The sequence below is a fragment of the Ambystoma mexicanum genome, chromosome 6p (assembly GCF_040938575.1).
Source record: "Ambystoma mexicanum isolate Mex_15411 chromosome 6p, UKY_AmexF1_1, whole genome shotgun sequence".
In the NCBI taxonomy this organism is placed as follows: domain Eukaryota; kingdom Metazoa; phylum Chordata; class Amphibia; order Caudata; family Ambystomatidae; genus Ambystoma; species Ambystoma mexicanum.
In genome coordinates this window covers 487511943-487526653 of record NC_090935.1, presented here as the reverse complement: position 1 = coordinate 487526653, position 14711 = coordinate 487511943, and the positions used below count along the sequence as shown (strand labels likewise).

The following is a 14711-nucleotide window of genomic DNA, read 5'->3' as shown; positions in this document are numbered from 1 at the left end:
GCACCAGCTTCTTCAAAGAATGAGGTACTGTGTCCAACTTCGAGGAACTAGGGTGAACCCTTTTCTCCTCATCCAAGGCTTGCCCTTGTCTTCCTTCCCTCTTATAACTTTTGCTTCCTCTGTTGACAATATCCAAGTACTCCTGGCAATCTTCAATCGTGAACTATCTGACTGTGATTCTCGACAACAGGAACCCGGTTTCACTTGACACTGGCACAGGCCTATTGACTTTTTATCTTCTTGTCAGAAAGTGTTCTCTGATTCTGTCTGCCTTGACAAAAGTATTGCCTATGATTTTTGCCCCCAACTCTTTTGTTAACTCAGGTGCTAAGTGTGTTTCAACTCCGGGTACGCGTATCTTTAATAAGAGCGAACTGTTAAAAAGTGACCGCATATGTATTCCCGGTAACGTCTTTGTTTCCCAACACCGGCCTGTCAAATCCAAAAATACTTACCTTGAATTTTTCTGTACAAGGGGAATTTGTTGTGTGTAGTGTATTTGGAGTGTGGTTTTAATTTAATAGAAGTGAAGTGTTTTGTAAACAGATGGTCTAAAAATAAATGTAATTTTTAACCAGAAACCTTGAGTCAGTGTTTGCTTGAGTCACAGTGATTGTAGTCCTTTGTGTAATCTCTACTACTGCTCATTTGCTCTTGAGATAAGTCTGGCTGCCTCTGCTACTGCTACCACTCTGTGTAGTACAGGCTTGTACCAAAGGTGAAATTGTACTACCACCTGTAGTCTTAATCTTGTGTAGTGGTCCCTAAGGGCACTGGCCAGAATTCTGCCCAACACACCCACATTCAGAAGCATTTAAGAGGTTGTGCTGCTGTGCCCCCACCCTTATGCCATCCCTGTTGGTTGAAATAGGAATATATTTCTAAGACTTGGAATCTGTGGAAAGGTGGAATACACACAAAACAGCCTTCACTATATCACAATGCATCTTCTTTCAGTCTTGAGCTAGAAATCCAAACCGTGTTTGATACTTTGGGTCTTTCACATGGATTATGAACTTAACCCTTACAGAACAAAATATAAATTGAATTTAAAAATACTTACATCTGATAACACTTTCAGTAACGAAGGTGCTAAATCTCGGTTTTGATTAGAATGAAAGAATGAAATAGCTTTGCCAACATTTCCACAACGGCCAGTGCGTCCAATTCTATGAACATATTCCTCAATGTTGTCAGATAGATCATAATTTATAACATGTTGAACATTTTCAATATCCAGGCCTCTGGCAGCTACATTAGTTGCAACAAGAACATGGCACTTTCCAAAACGAAAATCAGCAAGTGCTTCTTCCCTCTCCCTTTGTAGCCGATCACTGGATATGAAAAGTTTGAAAAGCAAGATAGTTATTATTAAACATAAAATGAAGAGCATCATTGTTACTAACATTGGGTACTTTGCAAGAAGCACCGCCAATTAAGATTGACTGTACTCGCACACATTTGGCATAATAGCTAGCCCACATGCAATAAAGGTTTGCAACCAGCAAGTTAAATTGTATAATATAGTCCTCTCATAATGACACTTTCTAGTGGAAGAAACTAGAACATTTTCAAAACTCTTGCACGGCAGCAGGCAGAAAATCAAAGTTTGCACGGTGTGACGTCTCGCACACTATTAAAGAAGGAATACGTTACTAAGATGTAACTCTGGTACTCCAGCAATGGTAGCTTTTATAGGTTCACATGCTGTTTGAATATTCCCTGTTGTCAGGCTGGGAATTCTCTGTAAGAGTAAAGCAGTTAATGTTTACATTTTAAAACTTCTGTTACTTTAATGCTCTCCCTTCACTCCACACCCAGAGGCCATCTTTAGACTTTAGTGGCAATCTGAGCCATAAAGAGCTACGAAATATACCAATGCGAGAGAAGGAACAAGTTACTTACCTGTAACTGTTGTTCTCCAGCATGGGTCTGGCATGGATTCACATGCTCATGAATATTCCCCATCGTCAGGCTGGGAATCCTCGGTAAAGAAAAAACCAGTATCAGTTTCGTTTCTGATCTGTCTTTCGTAGTAATAACCAATCACTGGTCTCTGGTTCATACTGACCACAGCCAATGACTGCCCTCTACCTAAGCACCGCCTCTGGCAGCCATCTTCAGATTTGGAAGCACGTGAAGTGGCAGTATGACCAAGTGAAGAGCCGCAGAGGGGTAGGCGGGAGAGTTCGCATGTGAATCCATGCTCATGAATAAAGAATACATAGCAGTACACACATGCACATCCACGGGAGGTGGCAAAGGCTCAACATTAAGCATTACATCAAACTCAACATTAAGCATCTTACCTCCTCACCAGGCTCACCTCAGGCGAACAGGTTGCGCAGCACTGCTTGGCCGACCCTGGACTCCTCCCTGGAATCCCGATCGACGCAGTAGAACTTCGTGAAGGTGTGCGTCGACCTCCACGTAGCAGCCCTGCATATGTCCAGCAGGGGCACACCAGAAAGGAACGCCGTGGTAGCTGCGATCGCTCTGGTGGAATGGGCTCTCGGACGGCCGGGCAGCGGTCGGTTTGCCAACCGATGACAGTACATGATACAGCCGGAGAGCCATCTGGAAATGGAGGCCTTCGAGAGAGCCTTCCCCTGATTGACAGGTCCAAAGTTCACAAAGAGTTGTGACGTCTTCCGAAAACACTTCGTGCGGTCCACGTAGAACTTCAGCGCTCTAGCCACATCCAGCGAGTGCAAAGTCCTCTCAGCCGGCGACGAAGGCGACGGGAAGAACACAGGCAACACCAAGGGTTTGTTGAGATGGAAGTCCGACGGTACCTTGGGCATGAAGGAGGGGTGCGTCCTGAGCACTACTCTCGTGTCGTGAAAAGTCAAGTACGGGGCCTTGCAGGAAAGGGCCTGGATCTCTCCCACCCGTCGTGCGGAGGTGAAGGCCACAAGAAACGCTGTTTTCCACGACAGAAACTTCAACGGGGCCGAGTGCAGAGGCTCGAACGGAGGTCCCATGAGCTTGGTCAGCACCACGTTGAGCTCCCACGCCGGGGCCGGAGCCTTCACCGGCGGGAACGATCTGAACAGTCCCCTCATGAACTCTTTCACCAGACTATGAGACCACAAGGACGTCCGTCCCGTGGTTCTGGTGTATCGGGAGATCGCAGCAAGATGAATCTTGATGGACGCGTGTGCCAGTCCAGCTTTGGCCAGCGTCAGCAGGTACGGCAGAACTTGGGGAGCCGTAATCCGTAGAGGGTTAATCTTCTGTGCGTGGCACCAGACAGAGAACCTCTTCCATTTGTGTCCGTAGCATTTAAGAGTCGAGGACGCCCTGGCCTTTGCAAGAACCTCTCTGCAGTCGGCCGGTATGTCGTATCCTCCAAACTCTAGCGCTGCAGGAGCCAGGCCTGCAAGTTCAGCGATTTCGGGTCGTGGTGGAGGATGGCGCCTCCTACCCCGGAGAGCAGATCCGCGTCCACCGGCAGCTTGAATGGCGGGGACGCTGACAAGTCCAGAAGGTCCGGGAACCTTATCTGCCTCGGCCACGCAGGTGCGACGAGGATCATCCTGCACCGTGACCTCTTGAGCTGGTTGACGAGCCGGATTAGCAGTGGCAAAGGAGGGAACGCGTAGAGGAACAGGCCCTCCCAGGGGAACGAGAAAGCATCGCCCATGCTCCTCGCCTGGGGAAACCTGCTGGCGAACCTCCGGCACTTGGAGTTCGTCGCCGTCGTGAACAGGTCGATCTGGGGTGTGCCCCACCGTCGGAAGAGGCGATCCACTAGATCCTGCCGTAGTTCCCACTCGTGGCACGAGCGCAGCTCTCTGCTGAGTGAGTCGGCGATGGTGTTTTTTTATCCCTGCCAGATGAAACGGCACCAGAAACATCCCTTGGGCGACTGCCCAATGCCACAGGTCCTGCGCCTCCTCGGACAGTGCTGGGGACCTGGTTCCGCCCTGTTTTCTGATGTAAAACATGGTGGTGGTGTTGTCGGTGAAGATCCTCACCACCTTGCCCTTGAGGGACAGAAGGAAGGACCTGAGGGCCCAAAACACTGCACGGAGCTCCAGGACGTTGATATGTAAGGATTTCTCCGTCGGGAGCCAAAGGCCCCTTGCGTGCAGATTTTCGGTGTGCGCTCCCCACCCTTCCAGGGAGGCATCTGTGGTCACTGTCTCCTGGTGGGCTGGGGTCTGGAAGGCCATGCCCGCCGTCAGATGCGCGCGGGTGCCCCACCACCGGATCGCTCGTCGGAAACTCTCGTCGAGTGTGATACTTTCCTCGAAGTTGCCCGTCGTTTGGATCCAGCGCGCGTCCAGGAACTCCTGCAACGGGCGCATCCGGAGCCTGCACATGGGAATGAGGTAGATGCAGGAAGACATCATTCCGAGGAGGGACTTGATGGACATCACCTTGGCAGCGTCGGCCACCAACATCCGCTGCACCTTGCCCAGGATGGTCCTGGTCCTCTCCTCCGACGGGGAGGCCAGAAGGGACACTGTGTTGAGCCTCGCTCCCAGAAACAGAGTGTCTTGCGCGGGTACCAGGTGGGATTTGGCGTAGTTCATGGAGAATCCCAGGTCTGTGAGAAGTTGGACGGTCCTTGCCGTGTGGACCACGGCGAGCTCCCTTGTCTTGGCAAGGATGAGCCAGTCGTCCAGGTAGGGGTAGACGTGGATCCCTTCGCGGCGCAGCTGAGCCGCCACCGGTGCGAGGCACTTGGTGAACACCCTGGGTGCCGACCGTAGACCGAAGGGGAGGGCTTTGAACTGGTAATGCCGCCCTTGGACCACAAACCTGAGGAATTTTCGGTGCCCCTTCAAGATGGGAATATGGAAGTAGGCATCCTCCAAATCCAACGACGACAGGAAGTCTCTTTCCTCCAGCTGACCCAGGACGTGCTGGAGGGTGACCATCCGGAACTTTTGCGCCTTGATGAACTTGTTCAGACGTCGCAGGTCCAGGATGGGGCGCCATCCCCCCGTCTTCTTCTTCACGAGGAAGTATCTCGAGTAGACTCCGGAGCCCCGCAGCCTCTTTGGGACGAGTTCGATGGCGCCCTTCTTGAGCATCGCCTTCACCTCCAGGAGAAGTTGAGGGACGTGAAGTTCTTTCCTGGCCACGGGGGGGACGCGCGTACACTTTCTTTGAAACTCGAGCGCCTGGCCCCGGGCCAAGGCGTCCAGCACCCAACGGTCGGTGGAGATGGACTCCCACACGCTGACGAAGCTCGCCAGCCGGCCTCCCACCGGGGTGCTTCGGTGGGGGCCCGACCCCCCGGCCGGTTCAATCCTGCTTCGACGAGGCTTTAGCGCCTTGTCCTTGGCGACGACGGCGGGGTCCGCCAGGCTTGCCTCGTCCTCTGTAGGCCTCCTGAGATGACGAGCGGGCCGCTTGACGGTAGGAGGAGAAACCGCCGCCGGAACCTTTGGAGGCGCCCTTGCCTCCGCTGCTCCGAAAGGGCGTCCGTCGTTGTTGCAGAACTCCAAGGGCCCGGGCCGTCTCGGTGTCCGCTTTAATGGCCTGAAGGGAATCGTCCACCGTTATCCCAAACAGGTTGTTCCCATCGAAGGGCATGTCCAGGACTCTGGTCTGAACGTCTTGACGGAAGTCCGTAGCCTTGAGCCATCCACGCCGCCTAAGGCAAACGCCGTTGCCCAACTAGCGGAACCCAGTGTCGGCGATGTCCGTCGCAACGGTAATGGCGTGGTCCGAAGCCACCTCACCTTCCTGCAGGATCTCCAGGGCCTCTGCCCTCTTGTCGTCCGGCAGGAAGTCCAGCAGGGGAGCCAGTTTGTACCAGAGCTCCCTGTCGTATCGGGCCACGATAGCCAAGGCGTTGGCAGCTTTAATAGTCGTCGCTGCAGACGAGATGACTCTGCGTCCCATTTCTTTCCCTCGCCGTCCGGTGGGGAAGTCGATGTGGAGGCCGCACCCCCCCCCCGCTTTTTTCCTGGCCGCCGCGGAGACGACGGAGTCCGGGGTAGGCTGCACCCGGAGGCACAGGGGGGCCGTGTCCGGGACCCGGTACTTTTTCTCATACCGGTCTCTTCTAGCTGGCGTCGTGGACGGGTTCTTGAGGAGGGTGAGGCCCTCATCCCAAATGTCGTCCAATAGAGGCACCGCGAGGACCGTCTTCCTCTTGGCCTCGCGCCGCTGATAAAGGAAACCTTCCTTCTTCTTCTCCTCAGGGCAGAGTTGGAAAAGCTCGGATGCCCTGGCGATCATTGAGTGGAACGATCCAATCTCGTCGGGCGGAGAAGCTCTGGTGGGAGGCGACGACGGTACACCCTCATCGTATACCTCGTCGTCCGTACCCGTCGCTGCCGTGTCAGTCCCCGTATCATCCCCTCGGGTGGACGGGGAGGAGGGCTGGAAGGGGCGCGACGGCTGAAAAGGAGGTGGAGGGTGGATCCTTCTTTTCTTGGTAGGGGGAACACCAGAAGGTCCCGGTTCTGGGTCCCCCGACGGGAGAGGTTCCGTCGGCAACGGTAGTCTCGTCCTTATCTCAGAGCATAAGGACTGTATATCCAACAAAATGGCCGCCGAGTTGTCTCGCGGCGCTGGCAGAGGGGAATCCGACGGGCGATCAGGGGCCCCGTCGGTACCCTCGACGATGTCGTCGTCACCTGCGTCGGGATCCATCCCGACGGGCCGGTCGTCTTCCACGCCGAGGCCGTGGCTTAAGACCTCGACCAGCTCCTCCTCCGAGGTTGAGTCCGAATCTACGACGACGCCCTGCCCCCCCTTTTTCTTCCCCACGGGGGATTTCACGGGGGTCCTATCGATGGGCACAAAAGAGGACTCCCTCCGAGGTGGCAGGGAGACTCTGAGCCCCGAGGTCGCCACCACTGGTGTAGCCTCCACAGGCTGAGCCAGGGCTGCCGCGACAGTTTCGATAGAGGGCTTGGCCGGATGGATTAAGGCCTTCACCACCTTAGGTGCGCTCACCGCCTTATCCTTGAGGGGGGGGACACTGCCTCGCTCCCCCTCCGCCTTCGAGCTCGACCGGGGCCTCTCCAGGAGCTTCGCCGGGTGCTCGGCCTTCCTCTTACCCGACCCAGAGCGTTGGCTCGTGGTTGATGGTGCCGGGGAGGGTGCGCCCTGCCTGGCGCCCGTAGAGCCCGACCGTTCGGCGCTCCCAGTGCCAGCGGACTCGCGGTGCTTGGCCTTATGTTGGACCCCCGTCGCCGGGGCGTCCTCAAAGGTCTTAGAAGACCGCTCGGATTTCTTCCTCTTCTTCTCGCCGGACGGGCTCTTCCCTTCTAGCCAGTTGGCGAGACGTTGATGGCGGTCCTTCATGGTCCGCTCCGACATGTTGCCGCAAAACGCACAGTTCTTCTCCACGTGCGTCTTGTCCTCATGTAGGCAGTAAAGACAAAAAGAGTGTTCGTCCTCCTTGAAGACGTTCTGCAGCTGGCATCCAGGGCAGACCCTGAACAGCTTTCCGGGCGTCGAGCTTCCCTTCTCCTGGGCCATGGCCGGGCCTGAGAAACTTCTGGAGTCCTCCAAAAGCGTAGCTCGACGAAATCTTCACCCTTGAGAGGCGCAGACGAATCCGAAACGGGTCCCCGTTGATCGGATGGAGAGTCGGTGGAGCTTGAGGCTCTTTTGACCGAAAAAACGAAGTTTTTGAGAAAAAACGTGAAAAAAATAGCACTAACGCTCGAGAGCAAAAGCACGAGGATCCCAACACATGAACGTGCGGTAAAAATCTGAAGATGGCTGCCAGAGGCGGTGCTTAGGTAGAGGGCAGTCATTGGCTGTGGTCAGTATGACGCAGAGACCAGTGATTGGTTATTACTACGAAAGACAGATCAGAAACGAAACTGATACTGTTTTTTTCTTTACCGAGGATTCCCAGCCTGACGACGGGGAATATTCATGAGCATGTGAATCCATGCCAGACCCCATGCTGGAGAACATGAGTTACATGTAATTTATTCATTCTCCAGCATTGGATCTTTCATAGATTCACATGCTGTTTGAATGGATCATAAAGCAGTGTAACCACTACCACCACCACCACAAGGAGATACAGCTCACCCGAAGTAAACACTCCTTCAGAAAAACACTCACCTCTTCCAAACAGGTTTTGTAGCACCGTCTGACAGAACCTGGACTACTCTGTGGAATCCCAGTCAACACAGTAAAAACATGTGAAAGTTATTCACCGATTGCCACATGGCAGACCTGCAAATGTCCAACAGATGTGGTAGCAGCCACACTGAATGGAGAAATGTTTCCACTTGGTCTTGTAGCAGTAAACTGTGGAGGCAGCCCGGGCTCTGGCCAAAACCTCACAACAGTCTGGTGGCAGAGGTATTCTTTCAAACTCTAAGAAAGCAAGAGTCAGGTCATCCAATTGAGGGAGGCTGGGACGTGCTGTAACAATGCTCCTTGGTTTCTGGACAGAAGGTTGACAGGCAGTGGTGGCTTGATGGGAGGTGCCAACGAGAGATCAACAAAATTACTTACCTCTGGGCAATGTTCTTTCTGATGGAAGTTGAGATGGATTTCTAAAACTCCAACCTGGTGGATAGAAGTTTTGGAGGCCACCCTAGTTTAGTGGAACAGGAGAACCTTCTGAACAAACCAGACCAATCTACGGTAGCTTGGCAGGCAGTAAAGACTAAGTGTCAGGAGGGGTCAGAGTGATCGGAAGCCCACAGTAAAATTCCAGAGATTACACTTAGACAGATGTATATCAAGAATACATTTATTACAGGCCTTTATAACGAAACGCAAATAAACCACAGTAATAAAAACAGTTACCACACACGCTTTTCACCATGTAACATACAAAATGCGTTTAGCCTAATGCTGAGGAAAGGGGGAAAATAACCACAACCAGCAACAGAAGGGGCACGTTTAACACACATCGCATTAGGCAGTTCTTTGAAGTTCATCCCTATCTTACGCAGTCCAGCCCTAAGAAGTGAAGAGGCTTATGAAATGTACAGCAGCATGTTAACAACGTGCGGTCGTGCATGAGGCGAAAAGCAAGTTCTCTTCAGGGAGCTGTAGCAGTTTAGGAAGGGGGTTGAGGTGATGAAGAATAAATCCCTACTCCTTGATAAGGGTCTACCGTTGCAGATAGAGCGACTTTCGGAGTTCGGGAATAGCTGGGGAGCGCAGGCTAGCCCAGCTAAGGGGAGCATCTTTTGAGGGATTCTCATGCATAAAAATGATAAGTTACTCACCATAGTGACTAACATACTCTTAGCCCATAGTCCGCTTTCCGCCATACTGTATGGGCGTCCCTCGCTAGGGAAACTTTCACCAGAAAAACCTTCTTCCCCTTTAAATTTAGAGGCGGTCTTGGGAGCATGGGCTCCCCTGACTCAGCCCACTGGCGCCACTCCTCAGTCCCCATTGAGGCATCGACAATATTAGAATTGCTTAAGTAACAGCAGTTTCATTAGCGGGGAGGATGGTGGGACGTATGGAGGAAAGGGGACTATGGATTAAGAGTACGTTAGTCACTCCCGTGAGTAACTTATAGTTACTCTTCCGTCCCGTCCCCATACTGTATAGGCGATTACAACTGAATGCAGCCCCAGGGTGGAGCGGTGACCCTCGTTAGGAAAACACGTTCCTTAATACTGCCTGTCAGAATGCCGCATCCTACCTGGAGCCAGCATCCCACCAGTAGGGCTTTCAGAAAGCTGAGGGAGTGGCCTAAGTGGCCACCCTGCTGATGACATGCCACGGTACGTGTCTGTGGAAGGCGACCAGAGTGGCCTTGTTTACCGGAAGTGGTTTTGTGTTGCTAGGCCTCCTTGAGGAAGCCACCATCCACCTTGCTATGGAGGCCCTGGAAGCCTGATGCCCTGGCCCTGACCTGCCAAAGGTGATAAGGGAATAGTTTCTTACCTGTAACTCCATTTCTCCAGCATTGGTATCTTTCATGGATTCACATGCTTAGAATATTCCCCGTCGTCAGACTGGGACCCCTCGGTACACATATATAGCCTTTTCCTATAGGAAAACTTCCGACACTTTTGTGTCCTATCTACGTCCTTTTAGGACCCGCCTACGCATGCTCCATAGGCCGTCCCAGTATAAGCGGCCCGCCCCCGCGGCTCCCCTTCAGATTTCGGCCCCTCCAAAGTAGGAAGGGTTAAACTTATCAATCAGATACATTGCATTCCGGGGAGGTTGGCGTGCGCATGTGAATCCATGAAAGATACCAATGCTGGAGAAATGGAGTTACAGGTAAGAAACTATTCCCTTCTTCAGCATTGGATCTTTCATGGATTCACATGCTTAGAATAGATTGTATAGCAGTAACACTTGAGACGGCGGTGAGAATGTAATGTAATATACCCTCACCATACTACACCATACTACACTACCCTCACCATACTACACAATGCATATGTACAGTAGGAATAAGTTAACTCATATAACCTTACCCACATAAAGTATACTGTCATCAAAAAGGTAGAAAACAGATTCTCCACAGCGTGGTGCTTACCTTACTGAAACAGATGGCGCAGGACAGCTCTTCCCATCTGCACCTCGTCCGCATGCTGCCTGGCAAGGCAGTAGTGGCAGGTAAACGTGTGGGGCACTGACCATGCCGCAGCTTGGCATATGTCCGTCAGCGGAATTCCTGCCAATAAAGCTGTTGAGGAGAACATCAATCTTGTAGAATGGGCTCTAGGATGTCCTTGCAGCGGCCTTCCGGCCTTAGAGTGACAAAACGCAATCGTCAATGAGACCCATCGAGCCAATTCCTCTCGTCGACGGACCATATGCGATGAACAGTTGTCGAGTAGACCCGAGTTCCTGTGTACGATGTAGGTAAAATTTCAGAGCCCTCTTAACGTCCAGGGTATGAAGAGCTTTTTCTGCTGCCGATGATGGTGTGGTGAAAAAAGTAGGGAGAACAATGGACGAGTGTTTGTGATACACTGTCGGAACTTTTGGGAAAAACGTAGGATTAGTTGCCAGGACCACTTTGTCCTTAAAGAATCTTAGGTACGGCGGGTCTACGACCAGCGCTTGCAGTTCCGAGATTCTCCTAGCTGATGTGATAGCAATCAAGAATGCCAACTTCCACAAAATGAATTTTATGTCGGACGTGGCCACAGGCTCAAAAGGCGGTTTCATTAAGCCTGCCAACACTGTGCTGAGACTCCAAGTTGGGGGGAAACTTTTTACCGGGGGAAAAATAAACCCCTCATGAAGTGTTTCACAAGTCTGTCGCTAAATAGAGAAGACTGCCTCTTACTCGTGAACCTCGAGATGGCCGCCCGGTGCACCTTTATTGATGTGAAGGATAACCCCCTCTCCGCCAAGAGGAGCAGGTAAGGTAGAACTTGTTCCGGCGTCACCAACAACGGTTGTAGGCCTTGTTGTCCTCTACACCATTCACAGAACCTCTGCCACTTATAGGAGTAAGATTTGTTTGTAGGAGGGGCTCGAGCCGCCTGCAGAATTTTTTGGCAATCCTCCGAAACGTCTAAAGCACCGAACTCCAAAAAGTCAGGAGCCAGGCTGCAAGGTTGAGGTCGTGATGCCACACCGTGCCTTTGTCCCGGGATAGTAGGTTCGGGACTCTCGGAAACGCTATGGGATGTTCCAGCGACAGGTGAAGCAGGTCGGAGAACCACTGTTGCCTTGGTCAGTATGGTGTATGGTGTCACTAGAATTACCCGGCAATTGTATCTGTGTATCCACTGTATTGTCCTACGTATGAGGGGGAACGGGGGAAAAGCATAAAGGAACATGTCTGTCCATGGGAAGGAGAATGCCTCCCCCATGGAACCCTCTTGAGGCCATCTGCTTGCGAATTGCTCGCATTTCTTGTTGTCTTTGGTCGCGAAGGCGTCCAGAGGGGGGTGACCCCATTTCTCGAACACTTTCATCAGGTGAACTGTGTCCATTTCCCACTCGTGTATCTGGGCCATGCTTCTGCTGAGGGAGTCTGCTTGGGAGTTCCTCACTCCTGGGAGGTGGTGAGCCACGATGGAAATTTCGTGCTTTAATGCCCAATGCCATGTTTTCTGGGCTTTTATGGAAAGAGTTCTTGATCGCGTCCCTCCTTGTTTCCTCAGATAAAACATGGCCGTTGTATTGTCGGTCAGTACTCGTACTCGGGAACCCTTGATGTGTGGTAGGAATGCCTTCAAGGCCCATCGTACTGCTCTGAGTTCTAACACGTTTATGTGTAGGAGTGACTCCGTTGGAGACCAGCGACCTTGCGTTTGGAGAGCACCCATGTGAGCTCCCCATCCGGTTAGGGACGCATCCGTGACTATGGTTCGCTGAAACTCCGGCTCCTGTAGGGGTACACCGTTCAGATTGTGGAAACTCTGCCACCACTGAAGGGTCCGAAGCAGCTTTTCGTCGTCGATGGTCATCTTGTCTGACCACGATCCTTGAGCCTGCGTCCATCGGTCCGCGAAGAATTCCTGGACTGGCCTCATGAATAGGCGACAGTTTTCCACCAGATGGATGCAGGATGCCATGGCCCCTAGGACCGAAACGTATTTTCTCACTGAGAGCCTGGTGTTTCGCCGTAGTCGGCTCGCTTGCCGATTGAGTCTTGAGGTTCTGTCGAGAGAAGGTTTCACTAGCCCTAACTGGGTCCCGAACTGTGCCCCCAGGAATACCAGCGTTCTCAATGGCCGCAGAGAGGATTTTTCGAAGTTTATGGCGAATCCCAGCTGTTGTAGAAGCTGCATGGTGGCTTGTAAACTTGTGTTGGTCGACGCTGGGGAGGATCCCCTTACCAGCCAGTCGTCGAGGTATGGGTATACATGGTGGCCTTGCTTCCTTAGCCAGGCCGCTACTGGAGCCAGGCATTTCGTGAACGTTCTGGGGGAGGTCTTGAGCCCAAAGGGAAGAACCGTTAACTGGTAGTGAGTCCGCCCTATTACAAATCTCAGGAATTTCCTGTGTTTCCGACACATTGGAATATGGAAGTACACGTCCTGTAAATCCAGGGACGCTAGAAAATCCCCCTCTTGAACGGCGCGGATCACTTCCTGCAGAGTGAGCATCTTGAATTTTAGGCTCTTTAAAGACTTGTTGAGATCGCGCAAGTCTAAAATGGGACGCCATTTGCCGTTCGGCTTTTTTACGACGAAATATCTTGAGTAGACTCCTTGACCTCTCTGTGATGTTGGAACTAATTCTATCACGCCCTTTGCTAACATGAGTGTTACCTCTTGTTGCAGTATCTTCCGATGGGAATGAGCGGTGAACGCAGGTGGAATGTGCGGAGGGCTGTGTTTGAATTGTAGAGTGTCCGTTTCTTATAGTGTCCAGCACCCATTGATCCGTCGTTATTCGTTCCCATTCGTCGACATATGCTGACACTCTTCCCCCCAGAACGGTGTGTTGTATGTCACTGCTGATCTTTATTTTGCTTGTCTCTCGACGACGACGGATATGATGGTCTTTTCCTGATTGTCTGGAAGTTCCGGCGTCGGTTTGCCGTTTGGGAAGCACGTCTGTATCCCTGGGAGGGGTAAGCTGATCTGCCAAAGGATCTGTCTCCAGACGCAGAGAATCTTGAATTACCTGAAGCCCCTGTAAAGGGACGAAAAGACTTGTAGCTTCGGCCACTCTGGAGGGCACCCAATGAACGTGCCGTGTCCGAGTCCTCTTTCATTCCCTTTAGGGCTTCGTCCACTTTCTCACCGAAAAGAAGGTCTCCCTCAAAGGGCATATCTAAAACTTTGTATTGTACCTCTGGCCTGAAGTAGGTACACTTAAGCCATGACTGTCGTCGTAATACGACCCCATTATTGACTTGCTTGAAGCCTGACTCAGCGAGGTCCACCGCGATGTTTATTGCGTGATTTGAGGCTTCCTCACCCTCTCGGACAAGTAACATTGCTGCCTTCCTATGCTCTTCCGGGAGATGATCAAGCAATGGAGCTAGCCTGTGCCACATCTCCCTATCGTATCTGGCTACAATCGCCAGAGAGTTTGAGGCCTTTACTGTGGTTGCTCCCACGGATAGCACTTTTTTGCCAAAGGCATCCTGGCGTCTCTCTTCGTTTTCAGGTGGAGTCGTGCACTTGTGCTGGGCCTTCGCCTTCCTTGCCGCTGCCGCCGACACCACTGAGTCTGGCGTTGGTTGGGAGGATAAACACTTGGGGGTAGACTCTGGAGCCTTAAACTTTTTCTCGAGGCGTCCTTTCACTGCCGGCTCTGAAAAAGGGTGACGCATTGTCTGCAACCCCTCCTTCCACACGTGGTCTAGTATTGGTATTGAGAACATAGACCTCCTCCTCTTACCCATGTGGTCGAACAAAAATACAGTCCTTTTTCTGTTCTTCCTGGGACAAACCAAATTCTTTGCATGCCTTCTCCATCATAGAATGGAATGACGCAATGTCGTCCAGAGGGGATGGGTGAGCTGGGCTTCTAGGGGTTTCCAACTCCACCTCTGACTCCCAGGTTGGATCCCTGGAGGGGGATGATGAGATATCCGACATGGCTCCCCTGTCAGACTCCGAATCTGGCAGCTCACCTTCCTCTTGTACCAGTGCTGAGATTGGCGTGCGTAAGTGCGTCGGTGGACGGGACGGGCCCGGCTCGTCGACGGGTGACTGTGGCAGGTTTGCCTGAGGTAGTCTCTGGTCCAACGACTGTAACAAGGACTGAAGCGTGGACAGAATTTCCAACGACAAAACAGATTGAGGATTGAGAAGAGGGGCAGATACCGGTATACCGGATCCCCTCGTCGAAGGCTTGTCAGCCACTCGTAGCCCTAG

The 14711-nt window shown here is 52.2% G+C and overlaps 1 protein-coding gene across 3 annotated transcripts in view; it reads right to left on the bottom strand.

Moving 5' to 3' along the window:
• DDX4 (DEAD-box helicase 4) overlaps positions 1-14711 on the bottom strand; it is a 1871246-nt gene that overhangs the window by 194887 nt on the left and 1661648 nt on the right. For all 3 annotated transcript variants that reach the window (XM_069627287.1, XM_069627289.1, XM_069627288.1), the window contains exon 20: positions 1064-1334. In XM_069627287.1, the coding sequence (XP_069483388.1) occupies positions 1064-1334 (271 nt within the window). The remainder of the gene's footprint in view (positions 1-1063; positions 1335-14711) is intronic.